This window comes from Rhamphochromis sp. 'chilingali' (genome assembly GCF_963969265.1).
Source record: "Rhamphochromis sp. 'chilingali' genome assembly, chromosome: 17".
NCBI classification, from domain to species: domain Eukaryota; kingdom Metazoa; phylum Chordata; class Actinopteri; order Cichliformes; family Cichlidae; genus Rhamphochromis; species Rhamphochromis sp. 'chilingali'.
Genome location: NC_137944.1, coordinates 11,913,037 through 11,938,155, shown reverse-complemented (window position 1 = coordinate 11,938,155; position 25,119 = coordinate 11,913,037). Strand labels below are relative to the sequence as shown.

Sequence of the window (25,119 nt, the reverse complement as noted above, 5' to 3'; positions counted from 1 at the left end):
AAAAGATTAAAACAAAGAATGACAAAGCAATGACACAATGTCCACAGTTTGAGAACACATTTATTGCAGTGATAACTCCAGTGGCCCCTCTACATCAACAAGACTGTTTTTATACACAAAGTGTAATTTTCTGGACAAAGCAAAACATTTGAGAAGACGCTTTGTCTGTCCTCTGTATATTCAGAAATCCAGCTGGACGGATGCATTCTTCTTACATACAAGACACACACACACACACACACACACACACACACACACACACACACACACACACACACACACACACACACACACACACACACACACACACACACACACATTTGGTTTTATCAGTTGTGCAAATATAGGAAAGGAAAGACTACAGTAATAATTAAAAGAAAGAAAAACACATACACACGCATACACAATCAATGAACCTAGTTCCAGTCAAGCAAGTCACTGGAGTAAAATATCTGAAAAACTTTAAATTTAAATTTAAAATACAAATTAGTTAATAAATAAATCATCTTACAGTAAATAATACTAACTAGAGATCACCCTGATGGGAATCGCACCAGCCATGACACATAGCCTCTGACTAAAGATCTGTGACGCCATCCTGCACAAATGTGATGAAATCTGACAAACATACAGCCAAACTACAACCCCAACGTGTCCAGGACTACATTTTGGCATGACACACTAGCTCAGACAGCAAGTTCAGAGAAAGACTTTCTTCCTGGGTATAACTGACTGAATTCACAACGCGTGAACTACATCACTGCAGACAGCCAGCTGTCTTTCAAGCATCTGTTTCTCCACTAAGTCTTCCACTCTGCCGACCTCCACCTCATCTATAAAGCTGGACCAATCCGTACTGCCGTCTGCTCGTTCCACAGGCTCTGACTGGCTGGAAGGGTGAACAGGGGCTGTTTCATCATGAGTGGTGGTCACACAGTTGCAGCTATCACAGATGCCGAAGCGTCTGAGTCCGGGTGAAACGCTAGAACCAGTGAAGTTTCGTCTGCAGCTCTTGCATGACACTGGCCAGTAGTGTCTGTGGACCTGTGGATGATCAAGACATGGAGGATGTGAATTCATCTGTTTGGACAATACCAACTTTTCCATCAGTGTAGATGAGAATAACAGCACAATATTTATTTTTTTTTTTTTAAATCCCAGCAGTGGATAGTGCTAAACCTCAGACTACTAACAGATGCACTTATGGTGCCAATTTGAAACTCTACTCCACTATGACGCTTCATTCTCAAGTTATCACATTCACAAACTTGGGTGTCCACTCCAGCCACCTGCCTGCCCGGCAGGGTAAGATCAGCTTTTTATGGCTGAGGGGTAAAAAATTAAAAAAAAATTAAAAAAAAAAATACTGCACTAATGAAACTTACGTCACACAACGGTGAACAGTGAATGCAATTTCAGTTTTCACTGAATTTCTTTAAGTCACTTAATGAAATTTACTTCAAAATGTCATACTTGCACCTAATATTAAAACAATGTTTAGCATCAAATGTCCTTAAAGTACCTAAAGAAAAAAAATACTCATTATGAATCTGATACATGAACATAATCTTTTACAGTATCACTTTAATGTCGCAGTTGGAGACTATTTTTAATATTCATGTGACTTTAAAATATTACACTGCACAATGTATTAGTGTGGAATGATGTTTTAAAGTAGAAAAGCTTTAAAATGAGTACTATGGAGCACAATGTAAAATATTTCCATCCATAATACGGTGCATTGTAAGTTGGAAGCAGCATGACACAGATACTTTAATGAAGTCTTAGCATACAGAAGCTGTATTCTAGTATTGTATCAGGTCTCTGTCATTGAGACTCCTGTAGTAATTACTGACACATGTTGCTGTAATTGTTCAGTGCAAGAGGCCACAGGAATGCAACAAAAACTGAGATGTGTCTCTTCTCAGATAATATAAATGTTGTGTACAGATACACTTAATAAAAGAAAATCTAACCTGTTCATGCTAATAGTTTGGGTTATTCGAAAATTTATGAACTAAAGTTGCATAAGGTTAACTCAGAATGAAGTCGACCTGCTTGCAGTGCATGAAATTCTTACACTAAGGGCGTGGCTGCGTAGGTGCTCCTGTCGTGTGAACCTCTTGCCACACATGGGGCAGGGGAATGGCCTCTCTCCTGTGTGGCAACGGATGTGCCTCTTCATGATCCCCTTCTGCTTGGCAGTGTATGGGCAGAAGGGGCACTTGTGGAGTTTTACTGGCACTACTAAGCCATCACCTGAAGGAGGAAAAACACAGCAACAATTCAAACCTACCCCTATCTATTCCGGTTGACAATTTACTAACATTGCTATATAGCTTTTTAATCGATTAAATGTCCTTGTATTTATTCTGCTAATTACCTGTGTCCTCTCCAAGCCAATCAGACTGGATCTCCATAATTGATGATCCTACAAATCCCAGACCTTCGTCCAGTCTGCTTCCTCCAGTGCTGCTACCCAGCCCTTGGGTGAAGCGCTGCCCTACTCTGTCCCCCAAAGAGTTGGGACCTTCACCTCTGGCCAGCGCCTCCATCAGCTGCCTAGCATTAAAGGATGAGCTGTATCCCAAGGGGGAGCGTTCGTTAGATGGAGAGGGACTTGGGGGAAGCAGCCTGCTATGATGAGTATTGTGCAGAGGAGGCCCAGGATAGGATGTGATGACTTTGGTGTCTGGTGACTCCATAAGCTCTTCATCAGGGTCATATTCTATCTTAGGGTTCACCAACTCTGGAGTCAGAGCAGAAGATGAGGATGATGAGAGATTAGTCTGATCCATATGTCCCTTCTGCCCTTCACTCCCAGGTGCAAACTCTTCCCGAGAGGGATAGGAGGTGTCCATATCCCTGGTAGCGCCTGGAGTGGTGGTGACAACAATGGACAAAGGTGTTCTACCTGATGTAACAGACTCCTGACCTAAACCTGACCCCCTATCTGCCTCTGAGACCTGTGAATGAGGCTCTGCAACCCCAGCACCACTGGAAATTGTTGCAGAAGGAGTGCCACTGTCTGCAGGACCCATTCCTCCATCCTCTGTCTGATTCTCTTTCTCCGTGTTTCTCTCCTTCTCCTTGCTGCAGATTTCCAAAGACGACCGGATGTACTCTTTGCAGAAGTTCACCAGATCCGTCATCTGCAGGTAGCTGGCTGCTGACATCACCTCGATGACATTGCTCCTGTTCAGAGCCAGGCGTCCAGAGTAGAGGAAGTCCAGAATAACAGAGAAGGCGTCAGCTGTCACAATGTCCAACGACGCTGTGCTGTAGCGCTGTCCGCTGTCCTGAAAAGAGATGTTTTCAAAAGATAGACAATGTTGAGCCAAATGTATCGGAAAACAAATGCTGGAACAGAAGATATTTAGAAAGTGGAACAGGGCTCCAGAGAAATACCGGTATATTTCAAATCATAGTTTTTACAAAACAGCTGAAGGTTTTCAAGATCTCCATTTTCCTGACTTCAAAAATGCTGTTACGCTACTTTCTAGGTCATAGAGCTACTCCCATATTACCCAACCAATGTCTCTTCACCGGCCCTCAGTAATGTTAAGTATCCAGTTAAAATTCTCATCCTTACCTATACAGCATTCACAGTCAGGCTCCCTTGTGGCCGACCTTCTTCATGTCATTCCCTTTAGTCAAAACAATTTAAAATTAATGTTTTTTGGGAGGTTTTCCCCCCACATCCACCGAAGGACACACTGTGACAGAGTACTTGAGGCTGTGACCTGACCTGTGTAACTCTGCCTGTATGCTGGGTGAGTTGTCATTTCTGTGGACTCTTAAAAATCTGTTTACGTGCGGATATTAGTAATATATTTATATCAGTTCTTCTTTTGTAAAATGCATAATTTGTCTTAATTTTTGTACTGCTTTTAACTAGGGCTGAACGATATATCGCATTTGCAATAATATCGCGACATGATCAAGTGCAATTTTCTAACCGCAAAGGCTGCGATTATACTCTGGACATGTCCAAATTCATGGGCTGCATCCTCCTGAGGCCGCATTTGTAGACCGATTACGTCACAGCGACGCACCGAAGGCTGTCCAAATTACTACCATATCCCAGAATTCATAGCGCGGCCCAGCCAAACTCCAGTTTCCAGCAATGGCGGCCGCTACTAAGTTTTAAAATTACTCATACTAATCTTTCTGGGTCACAAAATAAACTTTTAACATATTTTCAGGCGAGAAAGTAGTTGTGTAAACATCAAATATCTGCTCGGTTTATCAAGATATCCCATATTTGCAAAAGTGCTTCGACGTTTTCAGAGGCGTCTGCTACCCACCAGCTCGACAGCTAGCCGGGAGCTCGAGGGTTACTGATGCGGCCGAGAACGGCACAACTCCCGGCACATCATTTTCAGATCACCGCGGAGTTTCGCTGCTCGGGTTAAACGTAATATATAAGTCACTTAGACAACCTAAAAATGTTATTGTTGGGCTTTTTTCAGTGTTTTGTTTGTTCGTGAGTAAATCGGTTTGGCTGAGATTAAAGTTATTAGATTAGATAAAATAAAACTTTATTAATCCCCCGGGTGGGTTCCTCCTTGGTTTTCACACAGCTGACTAAACGTCAAACAGAAAACTTATTAAACAGAAGTATGAGACAGTCGAGAATTTACGCCAGTGTCTGGTTATATTTTAGATAGCAAGAAGCAGACGGCCGAGTTTATTAAACTCCACCGAGACAGCGGTGACGCTAATCAGAACTAGCCTTCTGATTAGCTAATCAGAAGGCTAGACCGTCCAATTTCACGCCTTTAAACTTTAAAGGCGTGTTTGTGTGTGTGTTTATACAATTGCTATTATGTTTGCACTTTATGTGTAATGTTACTGACTGCAGAGATCAGTAAGATGTGTGTATTTTTTATTTATTAGTTTTATTTATTTAATATTATTTTTTAATTGAATGACTGTCTAGTAGTTCACAGATGTCGAAAAACTGAGTGTGGTAAAGCCACTGATTTTTTTTATGTATATTTCTGCAATCTGCACATTGTACTGACTTTCATTTTAATGTTTACACCAGGGTTCCTTGTCAGCACTTTATGCTCAGATGTTTGTAAGCTAAAAATAAACTATTGTGTATGTTCAAATATACTGTTGTGATTGAAGAAGTTAAATAAAAATGTCAGTCATCAATTCATGCATCACCTCATGTCATCATAACAGAGGTCTGTCTTCCAGGAAAGAACAGTTTAAAATTAATGTAATATAGTATTGGCCATACTATATGATGTATTGCTTGTCTTTGTTTAATAATACAGAAGACAAAGACCTTAAAAAATAATCGCATATCGCATTGCAATCGCAATATTGGGGCAAAAAATCGCAATTAGATTATTTTCCATAATCGTTCAGCCCTACTTTTAACACAGATTTTTCTATTTGTAGCACTTAATGCATTATTTCTGTTGTTTAAATATGACCTCCCTTCATTTTGGAATTTTTACATTGCTTATGTTTGTTTTCTGTGAAGCACTCTCTGCCTCTTGTTTGAGAAAAGAACAATATAAAAAAATACTGCTTGTCTGCAGATTTTAGTTGTGACTTTGACAAAACACAGTGCTGTGGAAAAAGTATTTGCCCCCTTCCCAATTTCAAATCTCAATTAGATAAAAAGAGAGTAAATGCAAAATTGAGTTTTTTTTAAATTATGATTTAATTTATATAAAAAGGAAACAAAAGTCTTCCAAACTTTTCTGCGGGAATTTTAGCCCCCAGAATTGTTTTAATTCAGCCACATTGGAAGGTTTTCAAACCTGAACCACCTGGTGAAGGTCATGCCCTAGTGCCTCAATTGGATCCAGACTTTGGCTAGGCCACTCCAAAACCTTAAGTTGTTCATTTATTTTATTTATTTATTTGTGAGCCAGTCAGGTTTGTTTTTGATCATTGTCCTGTGGCATAACTCAAAAGTGCTTGAGCTTTAGGCCATGAATTGATTGCTTCATGATTTTCTGATAGGGAGCAGGTGCCAGCTGACTGTTCCATAAACTGCAGCAAGTCATCCAAACATTCAAGCAGCAAAGTAGCAAAGCCCTAGACCATCAAAACACCAACATCTATGACTATTGGTATGATGATCTTTTCATGAAATATTGTGTTTTAGTTTTATGCTAGATTTAACACAATTCAAACATTCCAAAAAAGTTTATGTTTTTATCCCGTCCACAAACTATTTTCTTAAAAGTCATCACGATGTTTTTTTGGAAAATGTGAGACAAAACTGTGTTATTTTCGGTCAGCAATCGTTTTTTTCCTTGGAACGCTCCCATGGATGGATAATGGCACTCACTGTGGTTCGTTGCGAGTCCCAAAGTCTTAGAAATGGCATCTGTTCTTGAGTTTCTCTAGATGATGTGTTGCTTTTTGAGAACTTTTAGCCTACTTCATTTTGTCAGACATCTTCTCTTTAAGTAATTTTTCAACTGAACAGGTCTGGCAGTAATCAGGCCTGGGTGTGAGCTTAATTTAACAAGTGGGGGCAATTACTTTTGTTTTTTTTAAACACAGGGCCAGGTAGAATGGATATAAAAAGTGTAGACACCCCTGTTGAAATGCCAGGTTTTCTATGATGTTAAAAAGAATTACTACAATACATCATTTTAAAATGTTCCCACCTTTAATGTTACCTAAACCTGTACAATTTAATTGAAAAAACAAATCTGAAAAATATTAAAAGTTAAAAACACATAATAAGCTGGTTGTATAAGTGAGCACACCCTTAAATCACTACTTTGGTGAAGCAAATTTTGATTTAATCACAGCATTTAGTCTTCTACACACCTACTATCAATAAAAGAGACTCCTCTCCACTGCTGGAGGTTTCTTCCTGCTCATAGGGGATCATAAGATTGTTGGGGTTTTCTCTGTGTTGTTATTGTAGGGTCTACCTCACAATATAAAGCGCCTTGAGGTGACTGTTGTTGTGATTTGGCACTGTATAAATAAAACTGAATTGAACTGATTAAGCCCAAGTAAAGTTAAACTGTCCTAGTAGGAGTTTCCTGGTGGCATGGTGGTGGCAGTAACATGCTTTGGGGTTGCAGCTGGAACTGGGGCTTTAGTCAAGATGGAGGGCCCCAAATCTTCAGGCATCTACTAGAAAGCTGAAGATAAAGGGGAATTTCACCTTTCAACATGACAATGATCCCAAGCCAATTCAAATGAACAAAAGAATGACCTCACCTGAAGAAAATTAAAGTCTGTAATGGCCCAGCCAGACATAAATCCAATGGAAAAATCTGTGGTGTGATCTGAAGAGGGCTGTTCACAAGAGATACCCTAGCAATCTGACATATTTGAGTACTTTTAAAAAGAAAGGTGGGCAAATATTGCGAAGTCAAGATGTGCCATGCTAATAGTCTCCTACCCAAGGAGCCTGACTGCGTTCTTTAAAAAGTGCTTTGCCTAATTATTAGTGTAGGGGTGTGCCCACTTATGCAAAAAGCTTTTTGTACATTTTTTTAATCATTATTATTTATATTTTCCTCCAAGATTTTTTTTTTTGCTTTTCAGTTGAATTATGCAAGTTTAGGAAAAGGTTTAGGGAAAAGTGTAAGTCATTTATATCCACTGCAGGTTTGGAAAGCCTTTTCCCCCTTTCGACAAGCGGTATGTGAAAGAACACTCTGGGAAACAGCTGTCACAATAACACAACACACTAGACCTTGAAACTAAAGATGAAACTGACTGTAATATATGCCAGTCCAATAATAAATACATTATTCTTGACCAAATTGTTGAATTTACGTCCAAGAAGCCACCTTAGTTTAGTCAGCTCTCCTTAAACACTCAGAGAAAACAATGGAATCCGTGCTTATGTCCTTACCTGTAGATAGTGAACGAGAAGAGCTCGAAAATAACCGCTTCCTGCAAACAAGACATTCCGATGCGCCTTGAAGACACGGCCTTCAACAAGGATGCTGCAGTCACAGAAGAAGTCACGCTTCCGTTGCTCATTGAGCTCGAACAGTAGTTTGGACAGATAGCAAGGCACTTCCATGGCTGAACTCCTGGCGGCTCTGCCAGGATGAGGGAACAGACGGGTAAACGGAGGTAAACAAGCACTTGTGATCATTAACTGTTGGAGGTGTGTTATTTACAATCGTATTACCACTTAATAGTCAACTCCGACAGAGTTGTATTACAAGCTTGACTTATACATCGTTTAAAATCTCCAGGTAAACAAACGTTAATGATTATAGACTTTAGTCCTAACGGTGAACAGTTAACTCAGCTAACACACACTGGGTCTGACAAACTGTAACCACTGACGCTTGACACTTTAAAAACACAACAAGGATAACGGAGTTTAAACACGCAAACATTAACTCAGACACACCTGAACTAACAAAAGTGGAATCACTTTTCTCTGCTTGCTTGCTAGCTAGTGTGTGTTGCTAACGCTGGGTAGCTAGTTGGCAGTACTTTTCCTAAAATAGCCGACTGACGAGACCAGCTGCTTTTTACAAAACCTGTGAAAAAACTGAAATAAAAAGGCGTGAAATACCGACTCACTTGTTTAATTACGCTGACCGTAACAACTCTTTTACAGTAGCACCGCTAGAAGCGAGGCTCTTTTGTCCCATATCCACGTTAGCCAACAACTTCCGCTTTCGGCCAAAGAAAAAAAAAAAACAGTGACGTTTTTGTTTATCTGTCCAATCAGTGGCCAGTTCTGCGTCTGCTGTACTATTTTTACCTGGAGGAAGTTATGGTCAGATTGACAGATTTACATCTTGTTCTGTACATGTGCCTCTGACTTCTTTGTGTAAAGGAATAAAACAACATGACTTGCAAAAATACCAGGAATATGTTAAGTAGTGAGATCACCAACTATGGCAAGCTTGACCCCAAGAAAATGGATTTCTGTCTTCCATGTGCTCTTAATTCAGGATGCATATTTTACTTTATAGTAAATGATGATGCCATGCTTTTAACTATTAGAAAACGGATTTGTTAAGCTTCTGGACAAATACAGAAATAATCTAAAACGTTTTCGTAACACTGTCTGCACTGAACTTTTTTTTCCTTACTATATGGCAGTATTCATTAAAAACCAAACCAGCTGATTAATGCTTACAATTCAATTCTAGATGTCTCCAGGAGAGACTGTATATCAAAGATGGATGTGACCATCATGAGCACACCGTTAGTGTCTGGATTCGGCATTTTGAAGTCTCAGTATATTTTGGCCACAGCTGGCTAAAATAGCTAAATGATCAGCTCACCATCAGGTTTGGCTAGAAAACTGCACTCACAGATGGGTGCAAGTAAGGTCCAGCTAAGTGATTTGAGTTAGAAGTCAGCTTTTGGCTACAGCTGCCTGCCAGTCAAAGTGGCCACACCCCTGACTTTAAGTTTTAACATAATCCATTGGAGAGCCGTTTAACAAATTCATCCAGCACACAGCTGTTACAAAGCAGGAAACTATCCATAAAGAGCAAAACCGTTTTTTGTGATGATGATGATGATGATGGTAATGATGTTTTGGAGGAAGAACCTCCAAGTGTCACCCTCCATCTCTTACCAAGTCCAGCATGCCGCTGTACAACCACAGGCGGCTCGCGCCTGCCCACATTGTCTGCTCAAGAATACTTGTTTATTTGCCTCCCATTTCGGAGAGAAAATAGATCCTTTTTTTAATTTTATTTTCAGACATAGCAAGAGTAAACAAGTAGTTCCTTTAGCGCTGCACCACACCCTCTCAGCACAATCCACAGCTCTTAGAAGTGTTTTTTACACTGATGGGTGCCGACTGGGCAACTTATTTGTTTCAGATATTTTCCCATGGCAAACAGAGTGAATACAAAGGCTTCGTGGTGGCCTGTGGAAACCACAGGGTAGGCGTACATGAGCCTAAGCACTCACCCCTTTTCTTTTTTTTTGAAAATGAAATTTATAGCACCTCATAAAAACTCTATTCATGCTTATAAGCACTAAATATAAACCAGTATAAAGCAGAAGGCTTTCACTCAGCTCTTATAAACTTGACCTGATGGAGCGTTGTGTCCGGCTGCAGGCAAGTCCAGCTGTCAGTTGACCCGACAGGCACAGCCCTAACACGAGTCCATCCCAAAACAAAGCTAAAATGGGCCGAACACTGATGTTGCTCTGCTTATTGACCTTCTTCTGGTTGTGACTCAGGGAAACACAAGGCCTTTGTTTTTGTCATTTGTTGACTTCAGGGCAAGAAACTCCCTTTCTGCAGATCGTAGCCAAGCAATCACACTGGACTTTCTACAATACTGCCCTATCTGTGTGGCAGTTTAGCGCCGGTTTACACCCAGCAACTTCTTAGGAACAAATAACATTCATGATTCATGATTGGGTTTCTTGCCTGTCCCTGTGATTACAACGTCGTATGATGATTTACTGATTGAAAACCCAGACAAAAAGTAAATAGATGAAGTGATGGCTGTTATGTAAGGTTACATCCAGACTTGGGACCTCACTCATTGTGTGTGTTAGCCACTCTGAGACCCACGGCTGGCACAGAGGGCTCCAGCAGCACCCCTCTGGGTCCCTGTGGTCTGCGCCTCAGCACATAACAGCCACTTAGGCCGGCATTTTCCCAGGCTGAGACAACACACCATGGTGGCAGCGTGAGCCACAGAGAGGGCCTGATTAAAGAGTAGGGACAATGGAGGGAGAAAGAGACAGGGACCGTGGTGGCATTTTCCATCTCTGCCGCTGTCTCCTGGGGGGACCAAGTATGTGCCGTGAAACGTTTGAATTATCCCAGAATCTCTGGAATTCAGACTGAGGCACCACGGAGAGGACCCTCGACCGGGGATCAAAGAGCTTTGAGAGGAGTGCGGTGGACTCGTGGTGAAGTCGAGTGCATAGCGGAGTATGAATGTGTGTGTGCACGCGTGCTTGTGTGTTTCAGGAAACTAACTTGAAAAAGATTAGGAAAATGTTTGAATTTGAATCCCATGTTCTTTTATGGCTTCATATATAAAGAAAAAAAAAACATGTTTGACTTCTGAGTGATCACTGAGCAATGAAATGCAGGCATGTGGTGTGTGTTTCATCCCTTATGAGATCAGATAATGCAATCATAGCCAATCATTCGAAGTCTAATAGAGTGGGCGCCCCTCTTAGTCTGTGGTGGCAGTAAAGGAGGAAGAGAAAAGCGAGAGGGGGAAACCTCGTCCCTTTCTTTCTATCTCTCTCTGTAATTATCACTTAATGTTCTTTGGTAATCTGGAGACGTCTGTCTCTTTGCTTTGTCCTTTCTTCCCTCGCTGGAGAGGAAATGTATAAGTCTGAAATAAATCTGCTAGCCTTTTTATTATTGTATATTTAGCACCAGAACAGAGTAGTAAATGGAGCCAGCCCAGACCACAAGCTTCCGGTATCGCAGGGCCGCAGCGCTGGCTGTCTTTGCCACAGCCAAGTCCAGAGATCAAAGCCTTCTGCACCATATACAGCTAGCAAGGCGCTCTCAAGCAATGACCTCAAGCAAGTTTTCATGTCTGAGATAGACAGTGTTTGTTTGTGCCCAAGATACACGTGGAGTGTGTAGAGTGAGTCTACTGTACAAGTATGCCTTTCAACATTTGTATGAGCATCTGTTACGGGCAGTTTTATGAATGTGTGCCTGTCCTTTGAATGCATATGTCTGTGTGGATGAGGAATTGTCTTGTGTTTGTTTGATTTCAAAGCAGGCAGCATTGCATTTACATACATATACACATTTACATATATTTACATATATATATTTACACACACAACACACACACACACATACACATATATATATATATATATATATATATATATATATATTTTTTTTTTTTTTTTTTTTTTTTTTAGGGGTGCAATGATACTTGTATCGATATTGAACCGTTCGATACAGTGCTTTCGGTTCGAACAATACAAAATTTTTAATTTATTTTATCAACTTTCCTTCTGACGATGCTGTCTGTGTTGAGCGCTCAGTGGATCTGCGCTCGACAGTGCAGCCTAGGCGGAGTAGTCGAACGCAGATCCACTGAGCGCAGCACAAGCTAGCAAGACAGAAGCTAAGCTCGTTGCAACATGGCAAATTGAACCTCCCCCACCCTCATTCAGATGATCTGGCGTTTGGAACTATTTTGGTCTTCATGTGAAGCATGACCCTGATGGTAAGCGCGTCATGGACAAAAGTAAAACAGTGTGGATGTGCCACGCAATGCTCAATTACATGGGTGGGAACTACTGCATTAGCGCAGTTTGCTCATTAACGTGTTGGCCGTCCAGCCCCACGCACGGGGCGATCCGCGGTAGCTCGTTAACGGATATTTGCCGTGTTGTGGCGTTAACGTCATTTCACCGAGATTAACGCTGACAGCACTAGTGGGAACAAAATGAATATGACTGCACATTTACTCCGACATCATCCTAGTGCAAAGACAAGTGGAAGCAGACAAAAACAACAAGCACGCATGCTACAAACTTTACCCGAGTCATTTAGACAGCCGTTAGCACATGATTCTCCTTATGGGGACCTGATATGTTTAATATGCTGCTGAGAATATAGCCCAGAAGAAGCGTATAGTATAGCTTTTATTTTGGAAAGAGACAACTCTCTTTTCCAAAGATGAGTGATTTCTCAATCAGATAGATTTATTTTTTTTATTACTTTGTTGTTTCAGCAACGTTAAATTTAAAAACTGAACTTTTGAGTTAAAATATATATTTATAATTTTAATAAATGGCAAATTAAAAAGGCATGAACATTTTTTGTATCGAAAAAATATAGAACCGTGAATTTTGTGTATCGTTGCACCCCTAATATATATATCTATATATATAGATATATATACACACACACACACACACACACACACACTGTGATTCTATTTTTAAGAGACACGTGAAAAATTTGTACAAAGGAGAAAAATGTGTTTAAAAAATGCCCGTTTGTAATAGATGAATTTGAAACATGTCTATAAGTGGTGCTTGAGCTGCCAGAAAGGTCAGGCGGTCACAACAGTTTTACTTGTGTTTATTTTTTAAAGTGAGATTATTTTTGTCTAATTTATTAGTTTTATGGAATGATGATTTGGCATCTGGAAAAAAAAGTGCTCAATCAAACCCACTTCAGTGTATCCTGTATTTCAGTTTTCTCAAAAAACAAAAAACAAAACACTACTGTACTGACACCAATAAAACCAACTCCCTCAAGGGGATGAGAATGATGGCTGTTATTGCCCACATCCTTCCTCCATCAGCATCTTCTCTTCCTTTCGCGCACACTCACCATAATCCCCGTCTAAAAATGACCCAGCAGTGTGGTGGCGGTGAGTTCTTATGCTGGGTTTTCAGGGGTTTACGCTCGCTCTCCTGAGCTGCCATCGGAACAAGGTGTCGGCAGGTCGCCCCCCAGATAAGGCTGTAATCTGAGGTGTAAAGTTAAACGAGGGATTTGGGAAAGTGAGAGGCTGTCAAAGAGCAGCAGCACAGGGGTGTCTAACAGGGACGGGGAAAAGCGTGGCCTGGCTTTGTCTGAGAATCCAGTTTTATTTTCATCTCTGAGTGCAAAGCACAGCTTGGATTAATATACATATATGTAAATTCAATCAATCTCCTCCATAAATCTAAACGATGGGCAGCTTCCAAGTCAAAAGTCAGTAAAACTGAACTGAACTGAAGAAGCTTCTTGGATAAAAGTTTGAAACATCTCCAAGAAACTTAAAGAAGTCCAGTTGCTGTTCTTTCTAAGCTCCTTAGATTACCGTGACCTGGACATGACTGAGAACCTACGCAGATTTAGTCAAACTTGTTTTACAGTGGCTAATATTAGCTGAGTCCTAAACACCCCCCTCTCCACACATACACTCATCAAAATCAGGCACAGTCACATGCATGGCTGAGGGGCACTGCGGATTAGCCTCGAACTCTTTCATTTTTCACTCCCCCCCCACACTCCTTTTTTTCTCTCTTCTCCTCCTTTCTCTGTGGCTCGTTAAAGATTGTGTCCTGTGTGTGATGTGGCAGAGGAGAGCAGTCAGAGTGAACTGATTACGGACGAGGGCCAACGTGCCTTTGAGTCATGGCACCGAGCAGCATTCTTCACGTGCTTAAAAATAGTAACAGTCGAGCTTTTTCAGGTTTGTTTTTCCTCACTGGATGACTTTGGGGCATCCTCTGTCAGACTGTAATCATAGCCAGATTCTCTCAACCCCCCCAACCCCCCGCCTTCAATTTTCTTTCACGTCGTTATTGGTGAGCTTGTTTAATCTTATGAAGAAAATTGGCTTAGCGTGGGAAAGGCGAGATTGTTTTGGGGATAGGTTTTCTTGTTTTAGAGTTGTGCACATTTTTTCTTCTTCTTCTTCTTCTTTTTTTTCAGTGCAGGAGGAAGAAAAAGTGCCAGCTTGTGCCAAACCCTCACGAAGCACAGATAAAAAGGAGTTGAGTGAGAGGGAGGCCGCAACACCACGACAAAGATATGGGCTGTCTAAGCAAAGAGCTTTACAAATGACGATCTCCAGGGGGAAACAGAGTGGGTGGGGTGGGGACAACATAAGGGAGAAGAGGAGGCGAAGAGGAGAAACAAATGTGGATGAATTGGTGGGAGGGGAAGGAAGATGGGTATGGTTGGTGGGGGTAGGGGGTGGTGCAACACAGTGCAAGGTGGAGGGATTGGGGGGGGGGGGGGGGTGGAGGGTGGTAGATGAGAGGGGAAACATTCCCCTTGCCCACATTAAAGACATAAAAAAGAAAACAAACAGAAAAACATGTCTGACATAAAGAGGCTGGTTTCCGCGGCGACAGCACAATGGCTGCCTGTGGCTCTCGGGGCCCTCGCCGTCCCGTCTGGGGCCCGGCACCAGCGAAAGTCACCGCAGTCACAGGGCCCATCAGCGTGTGTGTGTGCCTGTGTGTGTGAAACATGGTGAATGTCATCACAGGCCCAGTGCTGTGGGAACCGTCATGAAAGGGACCCCACTCGGAAGCCACAAAAGCTCCTTTCTGCTTCTTCTCTTCGGCTTTTAGCCTCTTTATTTATCTTTGCAAAGGGGGAGCCAGATGAGGAGGGAGGACTCTCTCGCCCTCTCCCTGTTCTCTCTCTGTGTCTCTCGCTCTCCGATAGACGGCACGACCCGTAGCCGCAGCCATTTTGCCCTACTGACACCTTAAATCACGGCAGCTACTATTTCAGTCATTCGCTCTGGCTGCGTCTTGCTGCGTTCCTTTGGTAGTTTATTCACAGCTCATCTTAGCTCAATCAGATCATAAAAACACAATGGGTTTCTTTGGAGACACCCTGTGGGCACAAACCTGGCGTTCCCAGGAATGCCTCATATATTCAGGTTATTTGGAGTGAATTGTGAAGACAGCCAGACAGCAAGTGCATCAGGTCCCAGCATTCCTTATGTGTCTGAAAGGCAGATAAATCCCTCATGGGTCCGGCCCAGAGAGTGCCAAGCCAGTCTGATGCCAGTTCCCATGCCAATCCATTCCTGATCCCTGCGACAGAGCAGCCAGCCACAGTCGGACTATTATAAAGGCCTCATACCAATACGGAATCAACTGATTTTGAGGGCATGTGTCAATAGCGCTTGCATGCAGCAGGGCACCATGCAGGGCCCCTTTGACCACATTTGGCCTTTCACAGACTCACTACGGGGCTTCAAGACAGTGAATAAATATTTAACTTGCTTGATGGTTTGATGGTATATTAGCATTTTAAGGACCACCTTCAATTTAAATAACATATTTGGAAACATATTTGTTTTCTTGTTGTTTATTTTCTACTTTCTGTGAATAAGATGTTATATTATTATTATATTGTGAATGTGAAGGTGTCGTTTTTTTAGCTTGTTCTATTTGCAAGATTTACATTTTATTATTAATATTTTAACATAATAACACAGCACTCTTTTTGATTTCCATACAGTTAATCAAATTTTCTAGAAAATCTGCATCGTTTCCAAATATTCACTTTTATTAGAAATTTAAAAAATGCGTTAAAAAGACCCTCCTTCAGATTTATGATACATAGGATTTTACTTTCATGTCTCTTTTTTCAGCAGGTTTAGGTCCCTTTTTTTGTTTTTAAACTGGTGCATGTACATTACATTTTGACAAAAAAAATTTGTTGGTGTACTGTTAATGAAAGCAAACCATGCAGTGAGACGTATCAGTGATCAGTTATTTAGTTTCACTGAAAAATGCGGAGAAAAAAAGTCACAAACACAATACCCCGCTGAGCTTGTTCCATCTCACAGAGTTTCAAACAATAGCAGCAGTCATGCATCAGAAAGAATAATTGCAGCTGAATGTTTGTGCCTTATAAATTGTGGGTATGTGCTGTCGACATTCGTGTCAGGGAGTTTCATGTGTGCGCTAGCTTGTATGAATCAGTGCGTGGCCTCCCGCGCGTGTGTGCGTGCGTGTCCTCATGTTCATATTTGAGTTGCGCATGTGTGCGTGTGTATGCAAATTGTAAAAGTATGAGCTTGTTAATTTCAATAAGGGACTTTGCCTTGTTGTGGTTTGGTGGGATGGGAGGGAGGGAGAGTACTTGAAGTGGCCGACCAAGATCGCCAGAAATCTCCCAGAATTCCATCCAACCACCCAGTGCCAGCTCTCGTCTCCCTCTTATGTTGGCTTTACCGTTCCTTCGCACACGCCCCCACCATGAAACCATTTTCATAATTAATATTTCTATTTAATCATTTATCTCCTTAATTACTTTCCATTTCTTTTCCCTTTTTTTCTTTTCTTGTAACTTGCCTCATCTCGGAACAGCTGGGCGGTGTGGCCGGCAAACCAGAGCGATCTCTCTCTCTTGTTTTTAAAGAGACGTGCGATACAAATGGGAAAGTAAACCTTTGAAGAGAAGTAAAGAGTGGGTGATAAAAATAGCAATACGGAACACTGAAGGCTGACTTCATAGATGTCGTTTCATCTTTCTTTCCCCCCAGTTTTCTGATGCTGAAATGAAATCCAGATCTGAATTAGAGAATGATTAGTAATGAAAGGATATGTGAACTGGGTAGTGGGGGTTGTTTGCTGGGAGAGAAAAGGGATTTCTCCACTCTGTTAGTCCTGACTCATATCCACCACACTGCGAGCCCCCTGGTGATGGTCACACTGATTACTCACACTTGGCTATTGCAAACACACTCACTTGCACGTTTTAAGTTATTCCACTACTTTACACATGCGACATGACAAAAATGATTGTAGGAAAGGCTCAATTGTCGTCACGCTGAGCAAGATGAAGCTGAAAAGAACATAAAGACTACTGGAAATCCATTTAAAAGACGACCAAATTAAAGTTTTAAAAACGACTTCACTTGCCCAACTAGTATACACAAAGACCTCGCACTCATTCATTGTCGCAGCCTATGTTTAAACTAACACACCCTTCCAGTCTGCCAGGCAGGAAGAGACACCCTCAGCTGGGCATTGTGTGCAAGAGGGCATGCCACTTGGCCTCTCTCAGTCTTTCACATACACATATGCGCACACTGCTGGGTCACTTAGGCATCGCTCCTAACAACCGGCGCCTGGGTCTCATGTTTCCATGGCAATCTGCACCAGCAATCTTCCCACGGTGGCAGAGGAAACAAGTGCCGCGAGTGAGCTCTGTGTGTGTGAGTGTATAGAGAGTGCTATCTTGTCCAGTGAAGAGCCCAGATGTTCAGACACTCAGTGGGGTGACTTCTCTCCTTGACCCTTCAGTACCTGCCCTCATCTCTGCACACACAGGCTGAATAAAAACGATTTGAATAAGCTGGGTTTATCTGTGCCTCACTTCTTATCTTGAAATACTTGAAGCTGTAATTTCAAAAAGATAGTGACAAATCTACATCTTGACATAGAATGCATATGAAAGATAGATGTATAATTAGTTGGATATTTAAATATATAAATGGTTACATATCCCAATATTTCTGGATAACTGTTTTAAAGCCTGTTTATGCTGTTCGACTGTTGCCAGAACCAATCATATTTAGATGAGAAAGTGGAATGCTGAGTCCTCAGATAGCGCTAGCAGCATCATTTGGCAAGATGGCATGTTTTTAGACCCACACATCTATATGTATAGTTTACATATACTGTATATAAATGATGGGCATAGCCTCTGGGTTCTGCAGTCTCTTTAATGGCCAGCAGGGGCAACTCTTTAAAAAGACTTCCAGTTACTCAATAATAGTTTCCTGGTAATTTTTGGGGTCCATTGCTAGTTTCAAGTCAGTGAAGGAAACATTATGTTTTTGGCATACATTACTGTCTTCATTAGAGTAAAAAAGGAAGATGGTACTCTGACCGTTGATTTCACAGTTAGATCCACCTAGTAACAGGATGGCAATACTAAAAAAAACTCAGCTAATGGGACACTAACTGATAGCTGATATCACAGTGGTTATGTCTATCTTTTTTATACAGTCTATGGTGGATTTCCACATTGAAAAAAAAAAATCACTCACTCACTCTCTGAAATTTACAGCTTGTTACCAAAACCCTTTCCCACCAGATCCTTTCTGTAGCCTACTATTGCCAATTTTTATCGTTTCATAGCAATTTTTCATAAACGTCAACTATGAGTGTTAACTGATAGCTGAGCTGTGTGGTCAGTTCTGGCTCCATAAAACAACCACAAAGCAATATGTCCATCTCTTCTACACAGTGATATGCTTTCTTTTAAAGTTTTCTAAAACTTTGTTGACATTATTTGTCACACTGGAGATTGATGCTTGATAAAAGTGTTATTTTCAAAGGTGAACATAAATTATTGGCATTGCTTGTAAATCCCTGTAGTATACTCTTGTAATGATTTAGGTACTTTAAATATCACCTTTTAAAACAAGAGCAAAAAACAGCCAACACTGTTAGTTAAACTGCTGACACGGCTTAATTATTCCCATAAAATCTTTCTATACAAGTATAAAACTTTTCTATTTGTATCATTTATGGAGCTCAAAGGTCGGCGCTGGCTGCGTTTCATCTCTGCAGGCGTGTTTTCACTCTGTGCCGTTTCTCTCTCACAACACAAAATTGCTCAAGAACTCGAGTCAAAAGTGACTCGTGAGACTGTGCAAGTATCAGATGTTGTGCATCGCCTCTGTATGATGGAGTGCTTTCACAGTTCATAATTCCCACACTCCTCACCTCGCTCTCCCTCCTGTTGCCATTGTTCTATGGAACAGCATAATTAAAGGAGCAGAATGAGAAAGAAAGCAGGACAGAAGGAAGGAAGGAAGGAAAGCAGGATGAAATTGGAGGCTAATTGACAGAGGATGATTGAGCAAAGGGGTGGAAAGATGAGGCTGAGGGGGGTGCAGGAGAGAGGGAAGGAGGGTGAAAAGCCAGAGAAGGGCAGATTAAAGGGAGAGAGGAGGGACATGGAAAGGAGGCGGGGGAGCCAAAACTGGCAACCCTGCCCAAACTGCCAAAGTCCTGTTTTGTCATTGGGTGGCTGTGACAGAGCGAGCGAGCCAAGAGAGAAATAACAGTGAAAGAGAGAGAGAGACTATGATTGGATGCCAGTGATAGAGTACAAGACTAAAGCAGCTTGTGAATTTTCTTAGTTGTCATGGGCCCTTGGGGGTTGATCAAGTGGCACCACTGACTCACAGAGAGGGAGAGAAAAAAAGAAGACGCATGAAGAACCGACGACAGCGAAAACAACAAACACGAGTGACAAGAAGTAACTAAGGACAACAGAGCTCTTATAAGTAACCGTGCAAGAGAAGCAGAGAGTGACGGGCACGCAGGGTGAGTGCTTCATCCAGAGGGAGACTTCCTAAAGAGGCAGAGGCAGGAACCAACGAGATCATCCAGCCAGACCTGTCAGTCTCCTCGTCCTTCTGTCATCAGTCGTCATCGCTCCAGCCAGTGAGGAAGGGGCAGCGAAATGAAGAGACCTCACGATTACAGCTCTCCGGACTCGGACACCGACGAGTTCATTGACGTGGGCCAAGAAGATAGCTACTGGTGAGCCTCCTTCAGTCACACCTGAGATTGTAACACGTTCCCTCCAGTCATGTTTGAAAAGAAAATTACATGGCGCGCGGCTGTATTTAGCAGACAAAGTTAAAGGCAAATTTGCCCCGAGCATGTTTTCCAGTCTGCTGCGCAGTAACGAGTTTAAAAGACTGTGGGAAAAGTTTGAGGTCCCACAAGGTTGTGTTTATAAAGCAATTACAGCAAAATAGAACTTCTTATTATTTAAAGATTCCTGCATTCAGGTACAAAGTTTTTTATTTTTATTTATTTTTTAAGTCTTGACACGGTTTAATTTGCATATTATAAATCTTTAAGCAAATTTAACAACCACGTCAGTGATGTCAGTGTAAAAACTGACGTGTCAACGAAGTTTGAGGCTCAAATCAGCAAATTTCTCTTGTTCAGAAAAGCAGATTTATTATAGATTTATGTTAGATAGATAGGTAAGATATACAGTGTTCACTTTCTGTGTAAAACAGAAGCTTTACAGCGGTTGTTGCACATGTAAGTGTAGGGGTTAGTCGAAAAAGCTGCGTGCATGACCATCCATGTAAAACAAAAAAGGCCTGTCAACGCTGAAGTGTCAACACAGGAGATGAAAACATGAGCAGGAAGTCATTCACTCAGGAATATTAATTGTATATATGTATATTTATAAAAAATCTATTGATTTGAACCACAATGAGTGATTATAGTATTATGTCTTAAAATGAAATGTCTGCAGTTGATGTAGAAAATTTCTTCACATGAGAAACACAAGTGAAAGCTCATGAGTTGGTTTTAATAAACAACTCTAAAATAGTTTTAATATTTTACGTCACATTAAATATGAAAAAAGTGCATTTTCCCACTTGAGTTTAGTGTTATTATTCCATGCAAACAGTGTGTTATTTAATTAGCAACTTTATGAAAGATCTCCTCGTCTATGTCAGACACACATTTTTGCTGCATTTCCAAGACTGCATTTTCAGGCATAGAAAAACTGCTTTTTCACAAACAAATGAGTTTTTCTATGCTTTTATTATAAAGTTATAATCCCAACACTGAAATCTTGCTTTTGCACTGGAAAACTCCGATAAAAAATGTGAACTACACAGTTAAAATGGCTGGTTAAACGCTAAAATACTTCTGGAAGAGGAAAAAAAAATCTTCTAACCTTTGAATGCAAACGCGGCCTGCAGTGCCAAGGTGATTAAGTGCAGTCCACTGCATGTAACTTGTTCCATTGTTGTGGAAAATGCCCGATAAACAGTAAAATTACTCTGAACGCTGCACACTCTATTTTAAAGTCATTAAAGCGTTTTGCTTCTTAGATAAATTTGTCAAATTCCTTGACTTAGCATTAAAAGACATTTGGATTCAAAGCGCCAGTCATTAAAGTGTATTTGTAACAGTATACAAAAACTCATTCCCAGCAGTGCTGCTTACATCACAGGCGCTGAGCGAGCCAGTAACGCTAAAGACGGTTTAGATAAATTAAATTGCCATGTGACATGCAAACAGAAGACAGCGCTGCTTTTTCAAGTCAACCCCATCAAAGATTAACCTAAACAAAAACACACAGCTAAACTGGCAGCCCTCATGTTAAAATCTAATAGAAATAAGTCTCTAGCGGGGCAGTTTGGAGGGAACTGTGAGGCTCGGAGTCTCTTTCAGGCCTGTAAGATGAGAGTTCACAAACAAACACAATCCATATTGGATGACTGTACTCGGAGGAGCTCATGCTCCCATTGCAGCGTGCTGGAGCCCCATGTGAGCGCAAGCATCGCCTCGAGGCTATATAATCATCTTTTCTAAAAGTGCTTTTGCTCAGACGGAAAGGAGAACAGCATGTCATTTCACTGAGACTAATGTCCAGAAATGCATTAAAGTGAAAACAATCTCATTTCCCTCCTCTCCCGGGCACTGCTCTTCTTTTCTGTGCCCAAAAAACAAATTAGATTGAAGGGAGTTGGTGTGCCATCCTGCCTCTGTGTCATATTAAGGAGGGTAATAATAACAATATGCAGGAAAATCAAATGATTTTTCTTTCTTTCTCCCTCTGTGTCCCTTCTTACTCATCTCGCTCTCTTGCTTCAACACTATCTTCGCGGTACAGCCCAGTCACTGGGTCCATGTCTCCAGGCAGCGCCTCGCAGATTCTGGCTCGAAAGAAGAGAAGAGGGGTGAGTGGATTAGGTCATTGGATGTTAGTCGGTTCTGTCTCTTTTTCAGTTGAGTCTGCAACTCAGTTTGCTTTTTTTTTTCTTATGCAGATCATAGAGAAGAGGCGCAGAGACCGCATCAACCACAGCTTGTCAGAGCTCCGTAGACTGGTGCCCAGCGCTTTTGAAAAACAGGTAAGGAATGAATTTGAGATGATGATATTTTTTGTCATAGTTAGACAATAAAACTAAAAGACTAAGCAGCTTTCTGTCATCGTGCCACTGATCAGAATGTTGCTAATTTTCACTGCAGGGTTCATCAAAGTTAGAGAAAGCAGAGATTCTACAGATGACAGTGGACCACCTCAAACTGCTGCATGCCATGGGAGGAAAAGGTGACAATTTGGACTCTTGCTTGCTGCCCTATTCGGATTCTCCCAAACAGCCGTTCCACATAAAGCAGTGATTCATAATTATTTATTATCCTCCTCTTTAGAAAAGAGATTTTTACTGCCTCCCCCTGCATTTATTCAGCAAAGACTAAACTGAACTGTTTTTCCACCTCAGGATACTTTGATGCGAGGGCTCTGGCAGTCGACTACAGGACCCTGGGCTTCAGGGAATGCGTTGGAGAGGTGGTACGGTACCTCAGCTCACTTGAGGGGGACTCCCCAGACCCTATAGGAGCTCGTCTGGTCTCCCACCTCTCTCACTGCGCGAGTGAGCTAGACCCTCTTCTCCTGCAGTCACCCCCTGCTTCTGCCCTGCCCTTCGCTCCTTGGCCATGGGCATCCTTCCCTCAAATCTCCCCTAACTCCCCAGCCTCCTCCTCCCCTCCTTTCCCCAGTGGGCGAAGGGATCTGGCCCTGCTAGGGAGCTACCCATCGCCCGCCTCCCTACGCCTCACCCCCCTGGCCGGGTGCCAGCAGGGTGCACCACAGCTCCTTGCACCTACAGCTCTTGCCACCGTCCACAGGGTGCCCTCCCTCGCAGCGTCTCCAGTCCTAGCCCCCTCCAGACCGCCACAGCCGTCTCCTCACAGCTCCAGCAGGGCCTCACCTCTACCTCTCTCAACCCCTTCCTCTTCCTCTCCTTCAACCTCCTCCTCTTCCACTTCCTCATCCTCCGCCCCTCCACAAGTCTCTTTCAGGCCCTTTGCACCTATGGGGTCTCCCACAGTCCAGCGCAGGGGCTTGAGCGGATCAGCCAAGGCGGCCCAAGGATGGGGGACTGAGATCGGTGCTTTTTGAGGGTCAGCTCTTTATTTGAGCGGACATGGACCTCCCATGTGCTCTATGTAGCAAATATTGGTTCCTTTGGAGAAAGAAGTATTCAACCTTTGATGATTGTTTCTGCTTCTAAAAAGCCATATCCGGTGATGGGTAAAGTTTCAGACGATCACAATCATATGTTACGGAACAAAGAGGGAATGTGAATGAGTAGCTCTGAATAAAGTCGTATTGTTGATTTTGCTTGACAAATACACACAAAGAAGAGTGTCCACCAGAGCCATAATCACAGTAAAACACTCAACAGAGAGTGCGGTTGAGATTTTACTGATCCCAGAACTGTGATGTTTCTGTTTTTCCAAAACATTTATACTTTTGATCATGCTTTCTGAATGTTTGACAAAATTTCTATAAAGACCAAGTGCCTTTATCTCTTTGCTCAAGTTTTCTGTGTTTTTCTCCGATTATATCAGTAAACGCAAACATGTAACTGCAGATATGCCATCTGCTATCAATACAAATGGGAAAGGAATGGTTTAAAAAAAGAAAAGAAAAAAGACTGCATGTTAGGCGTTTATCCGTATATTAACTATGTCTGCAAACACTGCCTGCATGTTCCCCAGCCATAACCCACTTGGTATCTGAGCTGTTTCCAGTGACGGCTGATGGGAGCTGTGGTCTTGTGGCTGCAGAGGATAAACATGGTGGGAGATGGTGATGTTTTTGGGATGCCGCGGCGAGGCAAGCAGGCCCATCACTTTGCCCTCTAATTGGCGGTCCCCTGTAATTAACTTTACCCTCGTATCAGTCAATGTATCTTCCTCTCCTCTGCTGTCTCTCTGCCATTCTTTCTCTCCAATCTTGCGGTACACCAGCGGATATCTTCTCTCCCTGTTTGTCTGCGCCACTGTCTCCTCAACAATGGAGAGACAGAAAAGACGAGGGCGAAAAGGGAGGGATGGAGAGAGAGGAGAGACAGACTGAGAGAGGGGAAAACAAAAGGAAAAGATCTGAAGGGCTGTGGTTGAGTGACTGATTTGGTGTAGACGTTCAATAACAGGGTGGGAGGGAGGCAGGAGACAGGGTTACGGGGACTGCGAGGGTTTAAAAGGACAGGAAAAGAAGCAGTGTGAATCACAGAGAGTGGGCCAGCGTGTACGGGGTGCACGAGAAGCACCCGAAAGCTGATGAATGACACTTGCAACAAGCTTGTTTCTCAAAAACATCAGCATAATTGTGCCATGCTTCACCAAAACTGCTCTGCGGGGATGAGAGGGCAGAGAAGAGCCTTGTGTGTGTTTACTGCTGGGGAACGCTTTGATCTACTTCAGGATGCAATGTCTGTGGTCTGTGGTCCAAAAATGTGTGTGTTCCGCAAAGTGCATATTGTTTATTTGAGTGAGTGTGCTTTTGTGGGCTCGAGCCAGTCTCTTGCGCTTTCTTCTTTGTGTGTGTGTGTGTGTGTTTTGTTGAGTGTTTTGTTTATGCAGTGTGCATGGTCGTGTGTGTGTATGTGTTTGTGTAATGTGAGTATTCAGGGCTGGCGTCAGGACTGAACCGCGGTGACGGCGTGGCTCTCGTGCGATGCCGGCCGGCGGTCGGACCGACGGACAGTGTGGTGGTGGAATGTTTGTGGAGGGTGTACGCACACACATACACATATACACACACAGATACGCACTCAGGCATACAGACAACACACAACACAGACACACATAGGCTGGCTGGCACTATTCTAGCCCCTGCGTGGAGGAGCCAGAGTCACC

General features: G+C 42.3%; 2 protein-coding genes across 5 annotated transcripts; one reads left to right on the top strand and one right to left on the bottom strand.

Annotated features, from left to right (window-relative positions):
• Nucleotides 1–226: 226 nt before the first annotated feature.
• Nucleotides 227–8,663, bottom strand: zbtb8b (zinc finger and BTB domain containing 8B). Of its 2 annotated transcripts, XM_080863063.1 has the most exons (5): nucleotides 8,545–8,663; nucleotides 7,856–8,048; nucleotides 2,384–3,299; nucleotides 2,081–2,259; nucleotides 227–1,044 (listed from the first exon to the last, which is right to left on the bottom strand). In XM_080863063.1, the coding sequence occupies exons 2-5, from the start codon at nucleotides 8,027–8,029 to the stop codon at nucleotides 739–741; spliced, it is 1,575 nt and encodes a 524-aa protein (XP_080719189.1). In that variant the 5' UTR covers nucleotides 8,030–8,048; nucleotides 8,545–8,663; the 3' UTR covers nucleotides 227–738. The 2 variants fall into 2 exon arrangements, with proteins under 2 accessions (XP_080719189.1, XP_080719190.1); XM_080863064.1 differs by lacking the exons at nucleotides 7,856–8,048; nucleotides 8,545–8,663 and adding an exon at nucleotides 3,593–3,646.
• heyl (hes related family bHLH transcription factor with YRPW motif like) lies at nucleotides 7,961–23,771 on the top strand. 3 transcript variants are annotated; one of them, XM_080863067.1, is made up of 6 exons: nucleotides 7,961–8,082; nucleotides 19,563–19,968; nucleotides 22,079–22,145; nucleotides 22,236–22,319; nucleotides 22,438–22,519; nucleotides 22,692–23,771. In XM_080863067.1, exons 2-6 carry the CDS (start codon nucleotides 19,889–19,891, stop codon nucleotides 23,372–23,374), a joined length of 996 nt encoding a protein of 331 aa, XP_080719193.1. In that variant the 5' UTR covers nucleotides 7,961–8,082; nucleotides 19,563–19,888; the 3' UTR covers nucleotides 23,375–23,771. The 3 variants fall into 3 exon arrangements, with proteins under 3 accessions (XP_080719193.1, XP_080719194.1, XP_080719192.1); XM_080863068.1 differs by having other exon boundaries at nucleotides 8,039–8,116; XM_080863066.1 differs by lacking the exon at nucleotides 7,961–8,082 and having other exon boundaries at nucleotides 18,505–19,968.
• Nucleotides 23,772–25,119: the final 1,348 nt, after the last annotated feature.